General features: G+C 46.6%; 1 protein-coding gene across 2 annotated transcripts in view; it reads left to right on the top strand.

The window, feature by feature from the left end:
- Nucleotides 1-1,921: 1,921 nt before the first annotated feature.
- sidt2 (SID1 transmembrane family, member 2) overlaps nucleotides 1,922-21,811 on the top strand; it is a 112,591-nt gene continuing 92,701 nt past the window's right edge. For both annotated transcript variants that reach the window (XM_038778620.1, XM_038778619.1), the window contains exons 1-2: nucleotides 1,922-2,528; nucleotides 19,431-19,552. In XM_038778620.1, coding sequence (XP_038634548.1) covers nucleotides 2,277-2,528; nucleotides 19,431-19,552 — 374 coding nt within the window. In that variant the 5' untranslated portion in view covers nucleotides 1,922-2,276. The remainder of the gene's footprint in view (nucleotides 2,529-19,430; nucleotides 19,553-21,811) is intronic.

Here is a 21,811-nt window from a genome sequence, read left to right as displayed (position 1 = left end):
GGGCAGCCGCAGTTCATCCCCAGAACGAGGAGGGCCCGGTAAAATTCGTCTAGAGACTCACCAGGAAATTGCTGCCTCGTGGCCAGTAAGTGCTGAGCGTAGACCTGGTTCACCGGCCGGATGAAATGTCCTTTAAGCAAGTCCATGGCCACGTCGTAGTCTGTCGTGTCCTCTGTGAGCGTGTACACGGCGGAGCCAACGCACGAGTGGAGGATGTGCAATTTCTGTTCCCTCGTTGGGACGTTTTCGGCTGTACTCAGGTAGCTATTGAAGCAAACCAGCCAGTGCTTAAATGCTGCTGTTGCATTTGCTGCGTGCGGGCTGAGTCGAAGACACTCCAGCTTGATGCGAAGCTCCATCCTTTAAAATCTTGTGTATTAAATTGATGCACAATCAATGGACAAGAAACGTAGATGAAGTCTGAACGATAGGCTTTAATACACAAGAAGTGTACCCGGCAGCAGACGTACAGAAGAAATGCCGACTGCCGGGAAGCACGGGTTCTTATATCCCGCCTTGTAGGCGGAGCTACCTACCTCTCAGCCAATCGGCTGAGAGGCACATGACTTACCCGGGCCAATGGGCAGCGAGTCCTCTGCACCAATGGCAGCTCACACTTCCAAGTACCGTAATACCCCTAGTCATACTACCACAAACAGAATATATCGGACAATCACAGCAAGTCTGACAGTATATAGAACATAGAACATAGAACAGTACAGCACAGAACAGGCCCTTCGGCCCTCGATGTTGTGCCGAGCAATGATCACCCTACTTAAACCCACGTAACCCGTATACCCGTAACCCAACAATCTCCCCATTAACCTTACACTACGGGCAATTTAGCATGGCCAATCCACCTAACCCGCACATCTTTGGACTATGGGAGGAAACCGGAGCACCCGGAGGAAACCCACGCACACACACGGAGGACGTGCAGACTCCATACAGACAGTGACCCAGCCGGGAATCGAACCTGGGACCCTGGTGCTGTGAAGCATTGATGCTAACCACCATGCTACCGTGAGGCCCAATATGTGGAGAGAGAAGGGAGCTAAAGTTTTCTCGCTGGGTCACTGTCTGCACATTCTGCCCGTGTCTGCGTGGGCTTCCTCCGGGTGCTTTTGTTTCCTCCCACAGTCCAAAGACGTGCAGATTAGATGGATTGGCCATGATAAATTGCCCTTAGTGTCTAAAATAAGAGGTTAGGAGGGGTTATTGGGTTATGGAGATAGGGTGGAAGTGAGGGCTTAAGTGGGTCGGTGCAGACTCGATGGGCCGAATGGCCTCCTTCTGCATTGTATGTTCTATGTTTCCAGTCTGGATGACCCTTTGTCAAAGTAGAAGAGGAGGAGATGGCTTGCTGAAGAATAAAGTGACTCCCTTCATAATCAGGGGGGCGAAACGAGGTCTGCTGTAAACTCTGAAACTGATCTGCTCAACGCGGAGGAAGCCACATATGAAACGTGGGGGCGGGTTAACTTCATAGGGTTTCTTAATCTGAAAAGAACCGCAGAGAAAAAAAAATAAGAGCACAAAATGAATCATTTTTAAGGTCAAATTTTTCTGGAGAAACCTGTATCACAATTAATTTTTTTAAAAAGCCCAACTGAATATTTGTGCTGGGAAAATATCAGGGTGCAAAATAAAGTAAGAAGCATGAGAATCGACCTGGGGGGAGGAAGGGGGAGCTTTTCCTGCTCCAAATGGACCAATGGAGACGGATGGTTGGAATTGCGAGAAGGAAGGGCTGGCAGGCTGACGTCGCCATCCCTCAGTCAGTGTTTGTTTACAGGGGGTGGGGGACGCTTGTTGCTCCAGCTCAGGAGATCCGGCAGTGATCAAACAAGACTCCATTTATACAGCCAGAGAGGGGAGGAAATAAACTCGGGGGGGGGGGGGGGGGGGGGGGGGGGGGGGGGTGAGAGAGAGAGAGAGGATGCAATTGACAAGGCAAGACATGAAACTGATCAGATTCATTCAGCGGCTGGTGACAGCGCGAGGACCATTGTTTCCAATCAGTCACTGATCAGAGATAGAATGTAACATTCTGCGGCCGATGTAGCGAATGTCAGAGGTTCCCTCCCTGCCTCGGAAACATTTTGTTTCGCTAAACCTCAGGACTTTATCTGTCCTTGAATGTTGATGACATGGGATTCTCGATAAGCCGGGGAGGTTAAGAGATCTCCCCCCAACCCTCACCCCGTTCCCATGCGGACCTGAGTGCCCCCCCCCCTGTCTTTTATGCTATTTGTCTGGTTTTTTTGCTTGCTGCAATGCTGGTGGATTTCCCCCGATCGGGAGGCATGTCCGTGCGGCGGATCTGGAGTGAGACGCTTCGCTGCTGGACGTGTCTAACCAATGTCCTCCTCCTGCTGGGCTGCTTCCTGCCTTCGGAAAATGGAAGGGGAGCTCGGGCCCAGGATATTATCCAAGTGGACGGGGTGTTCGACCATGCCTATCTGGTGGTTGTCAACAACAACGTCCAGAATATATTCGCCTTCAATCACACCGTTTCACGAAACAAGGTAAAGAAAAAAATATATACAAATCAAACGGTGAATGTTTCGGTTGTTGCAATCCACAGTGTCATTAGTGAGAAAGTTTGTGCGGCCCTCCCCCCCCCCCCCTCTGATGAAGTCATAAGACATGGGCCCATGTTATATTGTGACAGTGAGAGCAGCCGGATCCCCAGGATACACTCAGCCTGCAACCCGGATCTTGCACAGTTCAAACCGAGTCAGCTGCAGATCATTGCAAAATAATTCCTCTGCATGTTGAATTTCTCTTTTTGTGTGTGTGTGGGAGGGGGAGGGGGTGGGGGGTGGGGTGGAATACTCAGGCCTTCCAAATTTTTGAAATATTAAATCAAAACTGCCCCATTGCTTTCATTTAGAGATGTGTATAATACAATTGTGATGTTTTTTTCTGTGTGTGGTTGTTACTGACTTTCCACGGTGTCAACTTCATGCCAACACCGTGTGGTTGTGGGTGCTCCCTTGAACCTAAAGTAAAAGCAGCTATGTAAATATAGGGAGCAGTTGTAAAAAGAAGGATTTGCATTTGTAGAGCTCAGTGCTGGGTAAGAGTGGGCCGCAGAAGTGGCCCTCCTTCACCCCAGTGGGCCGCGCGTTTGATATTGGGCATTTGGTATTGATATTGGGGCGGCAAGGTAGCACAGTGGTTAGCACAGTTGCTTCACAGTGCCAGCGTCCCGGGTTCGATTTGTGGCTTGGGTTACTGTCTGTGCAGAGTCTGCACGTTCTCCCCGTCTCTGCGTGGGTTTCCTCCGGGTGCTCCGGTTTCCTCCCAAAAGTCCTGAAAGATGTGCTGTTAGGTGAATTGGACATTCTGAATTCTCCCTCTGCTTACCTGAACAGGCACTGGAGTGTGGCAACTAGGGGATCTTCGCAGTAACTTCATTGCAGTGTTAATGTAAACCTACTTGTGACAATAATAAAGATTATTATTATTTGCACTAACCATGACCCTGTGGATAAGATCAAATACATTAAACACACACCAAATATTTCATAACTATTTACATAAGGTGCTTAAATAATCATTCATATATTAATAGAACTATCATCAACTTCAAATGGCAGAAACAAATGAAATCTTTACACTTTCGTTACCTACAATAATGTGCTTTATTGGATTTGTCCTCTGATTTCATGGCTTCCTACAGATTTGAAACCTGTTGAGCACATTGGGCAGAAACTACTGGGACCTTTGCCACGTGAGAGGAAAGGCGTGTTTCATGATGTCTGTTAACATTGTATTTTTTTGAAACTGCTATCTCCTCATTGCAAATTAAGCACAAATGGTCTCCCTTTCTGTTCAGTAACAACATTATCCAGCTCCCAACCCTCTGACCATTCTGCCTTCATCCCCGTTTTCCTCTGTTTTGCTGCTGCTGCTTCTTCCTCTATATTTTTAGGTTTTGCTCTTGATTCTCTCTCTTCACCACTTGAACACAAAGCCGTCTATGACGCAGGAGCAAAGTAAATAACCGGCAAAAGATTAATATTAGAAAGTGCAACCACCCATACGTGGTCTGGCACAACGAACACGAGGGTCTCCCTGCACCTGTGCACCCTGCATGCACAGAACATGCTGTTTGAAGTTCTTCATCTGCAACAGTGTGATTCCAGCATGAACTCTCATCGTGATTCCAGCATGAACTCTCAACGTGATTCCAGCATGAACTCTCAACGTGATTCCAGCATGGACTATCAGCGTGATTCCAGCATGAACTCTCGACGTGATTCCAGCATTAACTCTCGACGTGATTCCAGCATGAACTCTCAACGTGATTCCAGCATGAACTCTCAACGTTATCCCAGCATGAACTATCAACGTGATTCCAGCATGAACTCTCAACGTGATTCCAGCATGAACTCTCAACGTGATCCCAGCATGAACTATCGACGTGATTCCAGAATGAGCCCTCAATGTGATTCCAGCATGAACCCTCAACATGATCCCAGCATGAATTATCAATGTGACCCCAGCATGAACTATCAACGTGATTCCAGAATTAACCCTCTACGTGATCCCAGCATGAATTATCAATGTGCTCCCAGCACATGATTCCAGCATGAACTCTCAACGTGATTCCAGCATGAACTCTCGACGTTACTCCAGCATGAAATATCAACGTGATCCCAGCATGAACTACCAACGTGATCCCAGCATGAATTATCAACGTGATCACAACATGAATTATCAACGTGTTCCCAGCATGAACTATCAACGTGTTCCCAGCGTGAACTATCAGTGTGGTCACAGCATGAACAATCAACATGATCCTGACATGAACTATTAACATGATTCCAGCATGAACTATCAACGTGATTCCAGCATGTACTATCAACGTGATCCCAGCATGAACTATCAATGTGATTCCAGCATGAATTATCAACGTGATTCCAGCATGTACTATCAACGTGATCCCAGCATGAACTATCAATGTGATTTCAGCATGAACTATCAATGTGATTCCAGCATGAACTATTGACATGATTCCAGCATGTACTTATCAACGTGATCCCAGCATGAACTATCAACGTGATCACAGCATGAACTATCAATGTGATCCCAGCATGAACTATCAGCATGATCCCCACATGAACTATCAATGTGATCCCAGCATAAACTATCAACATGATCCCCACATGAACTATCAACGTGATCCCCACATGAACTATCAACGTGATCCCAGCATGAACTATCAACATGATCCCAGCATGAATTATCAACGTGATCCCAGCATGAATTATCAATGTGATCCCAGCATGAAATATCAATGTGATCCCAGCATTAATTATCAACGTGATTCCAGGATGAACTATCAACGTGATTCCAGCATGAACAATCAATGCGATCCCAGCATGAATTATCAATGTGATCCCAGCATGAATTATCAACGTGAACCCCACATGAACTATCAACGTGATCCCCGACATGAACTATCAACATGATCCTGACATGAACTATCAACATGATCACAGCATGATCTGTCAACATGATCCCGGCATGAACTATCAACATGATCCCCACATGAACTATCAACGTGATCCCGACATGAACTATCAGCATGATCCCGACATGAACTATCAGTGTGATCCCACCATGAACTATCAATGTGATCCCAGCATGAACTATCAGTGTGATCCCACCATGAACTATCAATGTGATCCCGACATGAACTATCAACGCGATCCCAGCATGAACTATCAGTGTGATCCCAGCATGAACTATCAGTGTGATCCCACCATGAACTATCAGTGTGAACCCAGCATGAACTATCAATGTGATCCCAGCATGAACTATCAGCGTGATCCCGACATGAACTATCAACATGATCCCCACATGAACTATCAGCGTGATCCCAACATGAACTATCAATGTGATCCCAGCATGAAATATCAACATGATCCCAGCATGAACTATCAACCTGATCCCAGCATGAACTATCAACGTGATCCCCACATGAACTATCAGCGTGATCCCAGCATGAACTATCAGTGTGATCCCAGCATGAACGATCAACATGATCCCGAAATGAATTATCAGTGTGATCCCGAAATGAACTATCAACATGATCCCGACATGAACAATCAACGTGACCCCAACATGAAATATCAACGTGATTCCAGCATGAATGATCAATGTGATCCCAGCATGAAATATCAACGTGATCCCGACATGAACTATCAGTGTGATCCCAGCATGAACGATCAACGTGATCCCAGCATGAACTATCAACATGATCCCAGCATGAACTATCAACATGATCCCGAAATGAATTATCAGTGTGATCCCGAAATGAACTATCAACATGATCCTGACATGAACTATCAACGTGATCCCGACATGAAATATCAACGTGATCCCGACATGAACTATCAACGCGATCCCAGCATGAAATATCAACATGATCCCCACATGAACTATCAGTGTGATCCTGACGTGAACTATCAACGCGATCCCAGCATGAACTATCAGTGTGATCCCACCATGAACTATCAGTGTGATCCCAGCATGAACTATCAATGTGATCCCACCATGAACTATCAGTGTGATCCCACCATGAACTATCAGTGTGATCCCACCATGAACTATCAGTGTGATCCCAGCATGAACTATCAATGTGATCCCAGCATGAACTATCAATGTGATCCCAGCATGAACTATCAGCGTGATCCCGACATGAACTATTAACATGATCCCCACATGAACTATCAGCGTGATCCCGACATGAACTATCAATGTGATCCCAGCATGAAATATCAACATGATCCCCACATGAACTATCAGTGTGACCCCAGCATGAACGATCAACGTGATCCCAGCATGAACTATCAACATGATCCCAGCATGAACTATCAACATGATCCCGAAATGAAATATCAACGTGATCCGACATGAACTATCAACGCGATCCCAGCATGAACTATCAGTGTGATCCCACCATGAACTATCAGGGTGATCCCAGCATGAACTATCAGTGTGATCCCGAAATGAACTATCAACATGATCCTGACATGAACTATCAACGTGATCCCGACATGAAATATCAACGTGATCCCGACATGAACTATCAACGCGATCCCAGCATGAACTATCAGTGTGATCCCACCATGAACTATCAGGGTGATCCCAGCATGAACTATCAACATGATCCCCACATGAACTATCAATGTGATCCCAGCATGAAATATCAACATGATCCCCACATGAACTATCAGCGTGATCCCGACATGAACTATCAACATGATCCCCACATGAACTATCAACCTGATCCCAGCAAGAACTATCAACGTGATCCCCACATGAACTATCAGCGTGATCCCAGCATGAACTATCAATGTGATCCCAGCATGAACTATCAGCGTGATCCCGACATGAACTATCAACATGATCCTGACATGAACTATCAATGTGATCCCAGCATGAAATATCAACATGATCCCCACATGAACTATCAACCTGATCCCAGCATGAACTATCAACGTGATCCCCACATGAACTATCAGCGTGATCCCAGCATGAACTATCAATGTGATCCCAGCATGAACGACCAACGTGATCCCAGCATGAACTATCAACATGATCCCAGCATGAACTATCAACATGATCCCGAAATGAACTATCAACATGATCCTGACATGAAATATCAACGTGATCCCGGCATGAATTATCAACGTGATTCCAGCATGAATGAATGTGATCCCAGCATGAATTATCAACGTGATCCCGACATGAACTATCAACGTGATCCCGGCATGAATTATCAGTGTGATCCCAGCATGAAATATCAATGTGATCCCAGCATTAATTATCAACGTGATTCCAGGATGAACTATCAACATGATCCCAGCATGAACTATCAACATGATCCCGACATGAACTATCAGCGTGATCCCAGCATGAACTATCAACATGATCCCAGCATGAACTATCAACCTGATCCCGGCATGAATTATCAGCGTGATCCCACCATGAACTATCAATGTGATCCCAGCATGAACGATCAACGTGATCCCGACATGAACTATCAACGTGATCCCGACATAAACTATCAACCTGATCCCGGCATGAATTATCAGCGTGATCCCACCATGAACTATCAACGTGATCCCGACATGAACTATTAACGTGATCCCGGCATGAACTATCAACTTGATCCCAACATGAACTGTCAACGCGATCCCAGCATGAACTATCAATGTGATCCCAGCATGAACTATCAGTTTGATCCCAGCATGAACTATCAGTGTGATCCCAGCATGAACTATCAATGTGATCCCAGCATGAACTATCAGTCTGATCCCGACATGAACTATCAACGTGATTCCAGCATGAACTATCAGCGTGATCCTGACATGAACTTATCAGCATGATCCTGACTTGAACTATCAGCATGATCCCAGCATGAACTATCAGCGTGATCCCAGCATGAACTATCAGCGTGATCCCGACATGAACTATCAGTGTGATCCCAGCATGAACTATCAGCGTGATCCCAGCATGAACTATCAGTGTGATCCCGACATGAACTATCAGCGTGTTCCCGACATGAACTATCAGCGTGTTCCCGACATGAACTATCAGTGTGATCCCAGCATGAACTATCAGTTTGATCCCAGCATGAACTATCAGTGTGATCCCACCATGAACTATCAGGGTGATCCCAGCATGAACTATCAGTGTGATCCCGAAATGAACTATCAACATGATCCTGACATGAACTATCAACGTGATCCCGACATGAAATATCAACGTGATCCCGACATGAACTATCAACGCGATCCCAGCATGAACTATCAGTGTGATCCCACCATGAACTATCAGGGTGATCCCAGCATGAACTATCAATGTGATCCCAGCATGAACTATCAGCGTGATCCCGACATGAACTATCAACATGATCCCCACATGAACTATCAGCGTGATCCCGACATGAACTATCAACATGATCCCCACATGAACTATCAATGTGATCCCAGCATGAAATATCAACATGATCCCCACATGAACTATCAGCGTGATCCCGACATGAACTATCAACATGATCCCCACATGAACTATCAACCTGATCCCAGCAAGAACTATCAACGTGATCCCCACATGAACTATCAGCGTGATCCCAGCATGAACTATCAATGTGATCCCAGCATGAACTATCAGCGTGATCCCGACATGAACTATCAACATGATCCTGACATGAACTATCAATGTGATCCCAGCATGAAATATCAACATGATCCCCACATGAACTATCAACCTGATCCCAGCATGAACTATCAACGTGATCCCCACATGAACTATCAGCGTGATCCCAGCATGAACTATCAATGTGATCCCAGCATGAACGATCAACGTGATCCCAGCATGAACTATCAACATGATCCCCGCATGAACTATCAACATGATCCCGAAATGAACTATCAACATGATCCTGACATGAAATATCAACGTGATCCCGGCATGAATTATCAACGTGATTCCAGCATGAATGAATGTGATCCCAGCATGAATTATCAACGTGATCCCGACATGAACTATCAACGTGATCCCGGCATGAATTATCAGTGTGATCCCAGCATGAAATATCAATGTGATCCCAGCATTAATTATCAACGTGATTCCAGGATGAACTATCAACATGATCCCAGCATGAACTATCAACATGATCCCGACATGAACTATCAGCGTGATCCCAGCATGAACTATCAACATGATCCCAGCATGAACTATCAACCTGATCCCGGCATGAATTATCAGCGTGATCCCACCATGAACTATCAATGTGATCCCAGCATGAACGATCAACGTGATCCCGACATGAACTATCAACGTGATCCCGACATAAACTATCAACCTGATCCCGGCATGAATTATCAGCGTGATCCCACCATGAACTATCAACGTGATCCCGACATGAACTATTAACGTGATCCCGGCATGAACTATCAACGTGATCCCAACATGAACTGTCAACGCGATCCCAGCATGAACTATCAATGTGATCCCAGCATGAACTATCAGTTTGATCCCAGCATGAACTATCAGTGTGATCCCAGCATGAACTATCAATGTGATCCCAGCATGAACTATCAGTCTGATCCCGACATGAACTATCAACGTGATTCCAGCATGAACTATCAGCGTGATCCTGACATGAACTTATCAGCATGATCCTGACTTGAACTATCAGCATGATCCCAGCATGAACTATCAGCGTGATCCCAGCATGAACTATCAGCGTGATCCCGACATGAACTATCAGTGTGATCCCAGCATGAACTATCAGCGTGATCCCAGCATGAACTATCAGTGTGATCCCGACATGAACTATCAGCGTGTTCCCGACATGAACTATCAGCGTGTTCCCGACATGAACTATCAGTGTGATCCCAGCATGAACTATCAGTTTGATCCCAGCATGAACTATCAGTGTGATCCCACCATGAACTATCAGGGTGATCCCAGCATGAACTATCAGTGTGATCCCGAAATGAACTATCAACATGATCCTGACATGAACTATCAACGTGATCCCGACATGAAATATCAACGTGATCCCGACATGAACTATCAACGCGATCCCAGCATGAACTATCAGTGTGATCCCACCATGAACTATCAGGGTGATCCCAGCATGAACTATCAATGTGATCCCAGCATGAACTATCAGCGTGATCCCGACATGAACTATCAACATGATCCTGACATGAACTATCAATGTGATCCCAGCATGAAATATCAACATGATCCCCACATGAACTATCAACCTGATCCCAGCATGAACTATCAACGTGATCCCCACATGAACTATCAGCGTGATCCCAGCATGAACTATCAATGTGATCCCAGCATGAACGATCAACGTGATCCCAGCATGAACTATCAACATGATCCCAGCATGAACTATCAACATGATCCCGAAATGAACTATCAACATGATCCTGACATGAAATATCAACGTGATCCCGGCATGAATTATCAACGTGATTCCAGCATGAATGAATGTGATCCCAGCATGAATTATCAACGTGATCCCGACATGAACTATCAACGTGATCCCGGCATGAATTATCAGCGTGATCCCAGCATGAAATATCAATGTGATCCCAGCATTAATTATCAACGTGATTCCAGGATGAACTATCAACATGATCCCAGCATGAACTATCAACATGATCCCGACATGAACTATCAGCGTGATCCCAGCATGAACTATCAACATGATCCCAGCATGAACTATCAACCTGATCCCGGCATGAATTATCAGCGTGATCCCACCATGAACTATCAATGTGATCCCAGCATGAACGATCAACGTGATCCCGACATGAACTATCAACGTGATCCCGACATAAACTATCAACCTGATCCCGGCATGAATTATCAGCGTGATCCCACCATGAACTATCAACGTGATCCCGACATGAACTATTAACGTGATCCCGGCATGAACTATCAACGTGATCCCAACATGAACTGTCAACGCGATCCCAGCATGAACTATCAATGTGATCCCAGCATGAACTATCAGTTTGATCCCAGCATGAACTATCAGTGTGATCCCAGCATGAACTATCAATGTGATCCCAGCATGAACTATCAGTCTGATCCCGACATGAACTATCAACGTGATTCCAGCATGAACTATCAGCGTGATCCTGACATGAACTTATCAGCATGATCCTGACTTGAACTATCAGCATGATCCCAGCATGAACTATCAGCGTGATCCCAGCATGAACTATCAGCGTGATCCCGACATGAACTATCAGTGTGATCCCAGCATGAACTATCAGCGTGATCCCAGCATGAACTATCAGTGTGATCCCGACATGAACTATCAGCGTGTTCCCGACATGAACTATCAGCGTGTTCCCGACATGAACTATCAGTGTGATCCCAGCATGAACTATCAGTTTGATCCCAGCATGAACTATCAGTGTGATCCCACCATGAACTATCAGGGTGATCCCAGCATGAACTATCAGTGTGATCCCGAAATGAACTATCAACATGATCCTGACATGAACTATCAACGTGATCCCGACATGAAATATCAACGTGATCCCGACATGAACTATCAACGCGATCCCAGCATGAACTATCAGTGTGATCCCACCATGAACTATCAGGGTGATCCCAGCATGAACTATCAATGTGATCCCAGCATGAACTATCAGCGTGATCCCGACATGAACTATCAACATGATCCCCACATGAACTATCAGCGTGATCCCGACATGAACTATCAACATGATCCCCACATGAACTATCAATGTGATCCCAGCATGAAATATCAACATGATCCCCACATGAACTATCAGCGTGATCCCGACATGAACTATCAACATGATCCCCACATGAACTATCAACCTGATCCCAGCAAGAACTATCAACGTGATCCCCACATGAACTATCAGCGTGATCCCAGCATGAACTATCAATGTGATCCCAGCATGAACTATCAGCTTGATCCCGACATGAACTATCAACATGATCCTGACATGAACTATCAATGTGATCCCAGCATGAAATATCAACATGATCCCCACATGAACTATCAACCTGATCCCAGCATGAACTATCAACGTGATCCCCACATGAACTATCAGCGTGATCCCAGCATGAACTATCAATGTGATCCCAGCATGAACGATCAACGTGATCCCAGCATGAACTATCAACATGATCCCAGCATGAACTATCAACATGATCCCGAAATGAACTATCAACATGATCCTGACATGAAATATCAACGTGATCCCGGCATGAATTATCAACGTGATTCCAGCATGAATGAATGTGATCCCAGCATGAATTATCAACGTGATCCCGACATGAACTATCAACGTGATCCCGGCATGAATTATCAGTGTGATCCCAGCATGAAATATCAATGTGATCCCAGCATTAATTATCAACGTGATTCCAGGATGAACTATCAACATGATCCCAGCATGAACTATCAACATGATCCCGACATGAACTATCAGCGTGATCCCAGCATGAACTATCAACATGATCCCAGCATGAACTATCAACCTGATCCCGGCATGAATTATCAGCGTGATCCCACCATGAACTATCAATGTGATCCCAGCATGAACTATCAACATGATCCCAGCATGAACTATCAACATGATCCCGACATGAACTATCAGCGTGATCCCAGCATGAACTATCAACATGATCCCAGCATGAACTATCAACCTGATCCCGGCATGAATTATCAGCGTGATCCCACCATGAACTATCAACGTGATCCCGACATGAACTATTAACGTGATCCCGGCATGAACTATCAACGTGATCCCAACATGAACTGTCAACGCGATCCCAGCATGAACTATCAGTGTGATCCCAGCATGAACTATCAGTTTGATCCCAGCATGAACTATCAGTGTGATCCCAGCATGAACTATCAATGTGATCCCAGCATGAACTATCAGTCTGATCCCGACATGAACTATCAACGTGATTCCAGCATGAACTATCAGCGTGATCCTGACATGAACTTATCAGCATGATCCTGACTTGAACTATCAGCATGATCCCAGCATGAACTATCAGCGTGATCCCAGCATGAACTATCAGCGTGATCCCGACATGAACTATCAGTGTGATCCCAGCATGAACTATCAGCGTGATCCCAGCATGAACTATCAGTGTGATCCCAGCATGAACTATCAGCATGATCCCAGCATGAACTATCAGCGTGATCCCAGCATGAACTATCAGTGTGATCCCAGCATGAACTATCAGCGTGATCCTGACATGAACTATCAGCGTGATCCCGACATGAACTATCAGCGTGATCCCGACATGAACTATCAGCGTGTTCCCGACATGAACTATCAATGTGATCCCAGCATGAACGATCAACGTGATCCCGACATGAACTATCAACGTGATCCCGACATAAACTATCAACCTGATCCCGGCATGAATTATCAGCGTGATCCCACCATGAACTATCAACGTGATCCCGACATGAACTATTAACGTGATCCCGGCATGAACTATCAACGTGATCCCAACATGAACTGTCAACGCGATCCCAGCATGAACTATCAGTGTGATCCCAGCATGAACTATCAGTTTGATCCCAGCATGAACTATCAGTGTGATCCCAGCATGAACTATCAATGTGATCCCAGCATGAACTATCAGTCTGATCCCGACATGAACTATCAACGTGATTCCAGCATGAACTATCAGCGTGATCCTGACATGAACTTATCAGCATGATCCTGACTTGAACTATCAGCATGATCCCAGCATGAACTATCAGCGTGATCCCAGCATGAACTATCAATGTGATCCCAGCATGAACTATCAGCGTGATCCCAGCATGAACTATCAGCGTGATCCCGACATGAACTATCAGTGTGATCCCAGCATGAACTATCAGCGTGATCCCAGCATGAACTATCAGCGTGATCCTGACATGAACTATCAGTGTGATCCCAGCATGAACTATCAGCGTGATCCTGACATGAACTATCAGCGTGTTCCCGACATGAACTATCAGTGTGATCCCAGCATGAACTATCAGCGTGATCCTGACATGAACTATCAGCGTGTTCCCGACATGAACTATCAGTGTGATCCCAGCATGAACTATCAGCGTGATCCTGACATGAACTATCAGCGTGATCCTGACATGAACTATCAGCGTGATCCCGACATGAACTATCAGCGTGATCCCGACATGAACTATCAGCGTGATCCCGACATGAACTATCAGCGTGATCCTGACATGAACTATCAGCGTGATCCCGACATGAACTATCAGCGTGATCCCAGCATGAACTATCAGCGTGATCCCGACATGAACTATCAGCGTGATCCCAGCATGAACTATCAGCGTGATCCCAGCATGAACTATCAGCGTGATCCTGACATGAACTATCAGCGTGATCCTGACATGAACTATCAGCGTGATCCCGACATGAACTATCTGCGTGATCCCGGCATGAACTATCAGCGTGATCCCGGCATGAACTATCAACGCGAACCCGCTTGGAAAATGTTCTGATCTGCTCCGCTCTTGGAATTATCTGAGACAGGTCGGAAGATTTGATGGAAGTTGAACGTTGACCTCGGGAGGGAATTCCTGACCTCACAGCGGGTGCAACTGAAAAATGCCGCCCACGAAGTTTATGTTTCACGTTTGTTTCTCTCTCCACAGACTCTACCAGCCTTGCTGAGTTCTTCCAGCATTTTCTGTTTTTATTGTGGTATTTGGTTTGATCTTGGCCATTTCTGAACGTGGCGTACCCTCAGTATTTGCACCCAGGGACGCCCGGACAATGTGATGCCAGCCAATTAGGCGGCTTAATTCCAGGCAGCTGCCTGAGACGTCGCATCAGGCGATGATGGTGCATTTGCACCTGGGTGGGTAGCGCTGGAGTTGTCAAGAAAATGTGCCCTTTAAAAATCCGACTTCTTTTCTCCACTCAGTTTTAAATTATAATATAATAATCTTTATTAGTGTCACAAGTAGGCTTACATTAACACTGCAATGACGTTACTGTGAAAAGCCCCTAGTCACCACATTCCGGCGCCTGTTAGGGTACATGGAGGGAGAATTCAGAATGTCCAAATTGCCTAAGAGCACGTCTTTCGTGACTTGTTGAAGGAAACCGGAGCACCCGGAGGAAACCCACGCAGACACGGGGAGAACGTGCAGACTCCGCACAGACAGTGACCCAAGCCGGGAGGAGACATTGGTCTTGCTGTACATGATCACAGTCTTCAAAGCCTGCTTTGTTTTTGGGATGTTAAATATAGAAAAAAGGCAGAGGTTGTTCATTACGAAAGAAATAAATTTCATCTCGCGCAATCAATAGACACTGCCTGGAGACAGTCAAGGGACCAATCTCCAGCAACCTGGATCGGTTCCCTCTCAATGTTGGCACTCATTGCTTCAATCAATCTGCAAGCCCTGCTGAATTGAATTGTTGCCTCCCTCCAAATTCCTGCACCTCCCTATGGTTACTGCCTTAATCCTTAGTGAAACCGTCGAACACGGTCAATGTTTCTTTTTCCCACGAGTCACTTATTTGACATTGAAGAGTGAATGGATTTTTTTTAATAAGCTGAAATTAAAATCTTATATTTTGAAAGGTGCTTCAGGGCATAATTGGAGCTCCAAACTGATTGATCAGAGTTTGACAAAGCAAGTCGCTTGTGTGTTTCAGTGGACTGACGGAGTCCAGGTTGCTGTGGCAACATACACTTTTCCATATATGTTGTCTCCTGGGGCTATGGATAGTGATGGCAGAGGCTGTAACTCACTCTCTCCATCATGTGGCTAACCAGGAATATCTCCTGCTCTTACCACTTGCCCGTGGTATATGTTGCAAGGATTTGCAAGTTGATACTCAACCTCCTCAACCCTGTGTGGCCACCTTTCTTGGCCATCAAGCCCTGGAGTGGAAAGCTTCTGATTCAGGGCCACGGATGCTACCCACTGCACCACAAGATCTTCACCATAAGCAAGTTGAATATACATAATTTGCGATAGCAGCTTTCGGATGGAATATAGGAGGGTTCCACGTTTTTCTTCACCGTTAGATACCTGTCATGGAGCATTACAGGTTACAAATAAAGGGCGTGATCTAACGGCCTCGTCTCGCCTGACTAGGTGACGTGACGAAGCCGTTAAATCTCACGAGAGGGGCGGCACAGTGGCGCAGTGGTTAGCACTGCTGCCTCACAGTGCCAAGGACCCGGGTTTGATCCCGGCCCCAGGTCCATGTGGAGTTTGCACATTCTCCCCGTGTTTGCGTGGTCCCCCCCCCCCCCCCCCCGCCCCCCCCCCCCAGGGTAGGTGGATTGCCCACGTTAAATTGCCCCTTAGTTGGAAAAACAAAACTCACCAGGCGCTTCTCGTGAAATTTGCGACGCTTGGAATTCCAAGCCAGATCTACCGAGATCTTGAGAGATGCTGCAATCTGGATCTCGCCCAGCGAGGGCGGGATCCAGATTAGTACAGTGAAGTGACTCATTCGGCTCGTTTAAATATGTTGGCGCCTTTTTTCCCTGAGATCCGGGATCGAATGCCCGGCATAGGAGATCTCGATGTTGGACGAGGCGTAACAGCACCTGGGAAGGCTCCCAGGCCATCGGAGGTCCCCGGGTGGTTGGGCTCTGGGCAGGGTGGTATCCGGCACCTTGGCACTGCCAGTGTGTCAGGCACACAGTGCCCAAGTGTCAGGTTGCCTGTGTCAGGGATCAGGCCCGATGGTGCCCTTACCTTAAAAGATGGGGTGAGGGCTCGAGGACTCCCTGGGAGGTAAATTGGGGTGTTGCGGGTGTCTGGAGGCCGCGATAGGATGTCCAAGGGGGCCATGAGATCGGGGTGCCCCGATCTCTTCCTGCAGTGGCGAGCTCCAAGGCAAGCCCCTGGTCTCTGGTTCACATATTTCCTGTTTAATGCCACCAGCTCCACATTTTCACAGCTCCCTCTCCCCCTTGTTCGTCCTCTCCAGCTCACTGCTTCCAGAGTTTGCCGATTCCCACTCTGTTCCCTCTTTCTCTGTTTCCTCTCCACAATTCCTAATGTGAAAGCCCTCTCTCTCTCCTTCCAGCTCCTGATCTCATGCTTCCTCTTTGTGTGTCAGTTAGTGGCTCACTCACCTGCCATTTACAACGTTGTAGGTTCAAGCCCCACTTGAGCACACAAATCCACGTTGGCACTCTGGTGCACTGTTGGAGGTGCCATCTTTCAGACGCGGCATCAAACCGAGGCCCCAGCTGCCTACTCAGGTGGCATGGAAAGATCCCATGGCCACTGTTTCAAAGACGCGCAAGGGAGTTAAGCCTTGGCCTGTATTTATCCATCATTCAACTTCAAGCAATCAGCACCACGTCGCTGCTACTGGGAGCTTGCTGTGCATACACTGGCTGCTGTGGTTCCTACATTTCAACAGTGACTGCACTGCAAGTAGGCCATTGGCTGTGAAGTGCGGAAAGTGTGATAACAATGCAAGTCTTTCTTTTTGTTCTGCTCCTGAACTGTCAGTACCACATGGAAGATAAGAGTTTTGCTCTCCAGGAAGCAAAGATAATTGACGTGGGGTGTGGTGGTGGTGGTTGGGGGGGGGGGGGGGGTGGTGCAGTTCTTTATATACTCCTTGGATACTCTTCTGTTTATTGATTGGGAAGTGGAGGAGAGCCACCTTAAGCACGTGTTGTCTCATTAGACAAGATATCTTCCGTTTAACAAGTGTCCAGAATCAGGCCTTCCAACATCGGCTTTGATTTCTGCTTAAATGGATTTTAAACTTTCTCTTCAGGCGCATTGATCTGTGAGGGTGGAAGGCCATATTGAGAGAGTAGCCAGCAAAGCATTTAGGATCTTGGCTTCATAAATGGAGGTATTGAGACCCGAAGCTGGGAATCTATGCTGAACCCGTACTAAGGTCAAGTTCGGCCACAACTATACAGCATTCCATCCAGTACTGGCCAGAGCATTGGAGGAAGAATGCGAGGGTCCTCGACATGGTGCCGAGGAGCTTCACCAGAACGGATGAGGGATTTTCGTTCCGAGGTTAGGTTGGAGAAGCTGGGGCTGTTTTCCTTGGAGTGAAGGCGATTGAGAGGAGATTTGATAAATGTGCACAAGATTATGCCAGGCTTCGATGGACAAAGAAGAGCTGTTCCCATTAGCTGATGGAACAAGGACCAGGGGACACAGATTTAAAGTTTCGAGCAAGAGATGGGAGGGGGGTGTGTGTGTGGGGGGGGAGGGGGGGGGGGGTGATGAGGACGAACCCGTTTGCGCAGTGAATGGTAATGACCTCGTTGCCTACAAATGTGGTAGAAGTAGAAATGTTGAATGATTTCTGAAGGCAATTGGATGAATGATTGAGGGAAATAAACTTGCAGGATCATGGGGTCTGAGCAGGGACTGATTGGATTCCTCAGAGAGCCAGCATGGATTGCGTTGAAGGAATTCTGACAATGGCGGACAACCTCTCTCCAGCTGATTGTTTGTTCATTTGTGAGGATCCAGGTGGGTGAACGCAGCTGAAGAAATCCATTTGAGGATTAACTGTGTGACGGATTGGGATTAGCATTGGGGAAATTATCCAGAACCGTATCGACTTTCTGTTGTCAAAATGGATCAATGCTTGGTGGTTTATGAAACAGAGAACTTGTGTTCTGCCGACATGACCCGAGGAGGTAGAGGCGGGATGGTGCATTAGGGAAAATATTCCTGCCCTCTTCTCGTGGATTTATTGTTACACAAAACCCCTCCCCTGTAAAGCAGAAATAATAATAATCTTTATTATTGTCACAAGTCGGCTGACAGTAACATTGCAGTGAAGTTACTGTGAATATTCTTCCAATCTGCTTTAATTAACTGTTTTCTGTTCTTTCCACAGACAGGGGGTGTCCGTGTCAATGTGAATGTTCTCTCCGAGCAATCTAAAAGCCCGGTGCTTTTTGTCATCCGACAACAGAAAGCGGTTCTCTCCTTCCAAGTGCCATTGATCCTCAGGGGGCTGTGAGTATCGCTAGGCCGGCAGTACTATGAGTATTCTGAAGTGCAGACGCTGTCGTTAGGCCCACAGCAAGACTCCACAAACCAAGAGTGAGATGAATGACAAATCCGTTTGTCTGGGTTGGGGAAGGAATTCTGGTCAGTAGCACCAGGTCATCTCACCTGTTCTTCTCCAAGTGGTGATGCGGGATCTTTCACATCCACGTGAGCAGGGACGCATTGCGTCGGCTTAGCTTCTCCTCTGAAAGGTGACCGCTGGAATTCTGCGCCCGTTCGCTGGCGGCGGGATTCTCCGGGGGGGTGGGGGGCCACCTTCGGCGGGACCAGAAGCTCCCACCGGCAGCGGGAAGGGTCGGTAAATGATGGTCATAGTCTTTTGAACGAGGTGTGAAATCCAGATCACACTTGTCTGTTTTGCATGTGAAAGGTTACATGGCGCCATTGAGAAAAGAGCAGGTTTCCTGGCCAGCGCCTATCCTTCAATCTAGCAGCAGCAAAGCAGCCTGAGTGTGCGCATTGTGTATGAGTGTGTTGTCTGTGTGTGTGTGAATGTGTTGTGTGCGTTGTATAGGTGTGTGTTTTGTGTGTGTTGTATTTGGTTGTGTGTGTGTTGTATTTGTGTTTTGTGTGTGTTGTGTGATGTGTTGTATGTGTCTGATATGTGAGTGTTGTGTGTGCGTGTGTGAATGTGTTATGTGTGTTTGTATAGGTGTGTGTTCTGGGTGTGTTGTGCACGTTACATAGGTGTGTGTTGTGTGTTGTATAGGTGTGTGATGTGTGTGTTATATTTGTGTTGTATTTGTGTGTGTTGTGATTGTGTGTATATGTGTGTTGTGTGTATATGTGTGCATGTGTAAATGTATGTTGTGTGTATATGTGCGTGTGTATATGTATGTTGTGTGTGTATATGTGTATGTTGTGTGGTGTGTATATGTGTTGTGTGTATATATGTGTATGTTGCGTGGTGTGTTTATGTGTGTGTTTGTGTATATGTATGTTGTGTATGTGTGTATATGTGCATGTGTATATGTATGTTATGTGTGTGTTGTCTGTGTATATGTGTGTTTGTGTGTATATGTATGTTGTGTATATGTGTATATTTGTGTGTGTATGTGTACGTGTACTTGCTGGAAGCAACATTTCAAAGATTGATCATCAGCTATCGTGCTGAGGACAGGTTTCGTCTTATTTATCAATTATCAAACCGATTGAGAAACTGACCTCCAGATTAGAAAATAAACCATTGTTCTGATCAAGCTTGCAGTTAATGATTGTCTGATGAGGCAATGTTTAACAACTCCCGGATGTAGCCTGCTGATATGGTTATGTCGGGTATTGTGCAGGTTTGTGGCTGGAACCTGTGAGTGCCATGTTCAGACGCTGACAGCCCGTGGATACTTGTTGAATGCGTGGGATACACACACATCATCTGACTTTACACAGCAGGGATCTGTCAGTGAAATATTACAAGTAGCCACTGATCTTTCCTGATGGTTTCTTTGTGCCTTGAGTTCGAATGTATTTGCGCGTCTGTAATTCTGTTTTATGAGAGCAAAGGGCATAGACATAGAATTTACAGTGCAGAAGGAGGCCATTCGGCCCATCGAGTCTGCACCGGCTCCTGGAAAGAGCACCCTACCCAAGGTTAACACCTCCACCCTATCCCCATAACTCAGTAACCCCACCCAATTTTGGACACTAAGGGCAATTTATCATGGCCAATCCACCTAACCTGCACATCTTTGGACTGTGGGAGGAAACCGGGGCACCCGGAGGAAACCCACGCACACACGGGGAGGATGTGCAGACTCCGCACAGACAGTCACCCCAAGCCAGAATCGAACCTGGGACCCTGGAGCTGTGAAGCGATTGTGCTATCCACAATGCTACCGTGCTGCCCGGCATGGCAACTCACGCCCAGCAGCTTCCAAAGTGCAATTAGGGATGGGCAACAAATACTGGCCTTTCCAGAAACGCTCACACCCGTGAAAAAAAAACAGGGATTGGATTCTCTGGCTCCCCAGCTGCATTTTCTCGACAACAGGAGGTGGCGCGCAGGGATCGGCACCCAGCCGTCTCTGACGGGGGTCGGGGGGGGGCACGGTCAGGTTACCCACATGCCTGCATGCTGTGGTGGGGCGGTGATATGGCAATTCTTGTGCTGGGAGGAGGGGGGAGGATACCCCTACCCATCGGCGGGGTTGGCAGGCTTTATGTTGAAGGGAGAAAATGGGCGGAGGGCCAGCTGCCGAACCTTGGTAT

The sequence above is a fragment of the Scyliorhinus canicula genome, chromosome 19 (genome assembly GCF_902713615.1).
Source record: "Scyliorhinus canicula chromosome 19, sScyCan1.1, whole genome shotgun sequence".
In the NCBI taxonomy this organism is placed as follows: Eukaryota; Metazoa; Chordata; class Chondrichthyes; order Carcharhiniformes; family Scyliorhinidae; genus Scyliorhinus; species Scyliorhinus canicula.
Note: the sequence above shows the minus strand (reverse complement) of the source record. Positions and strands in the feature narration are given on the sequence as shown.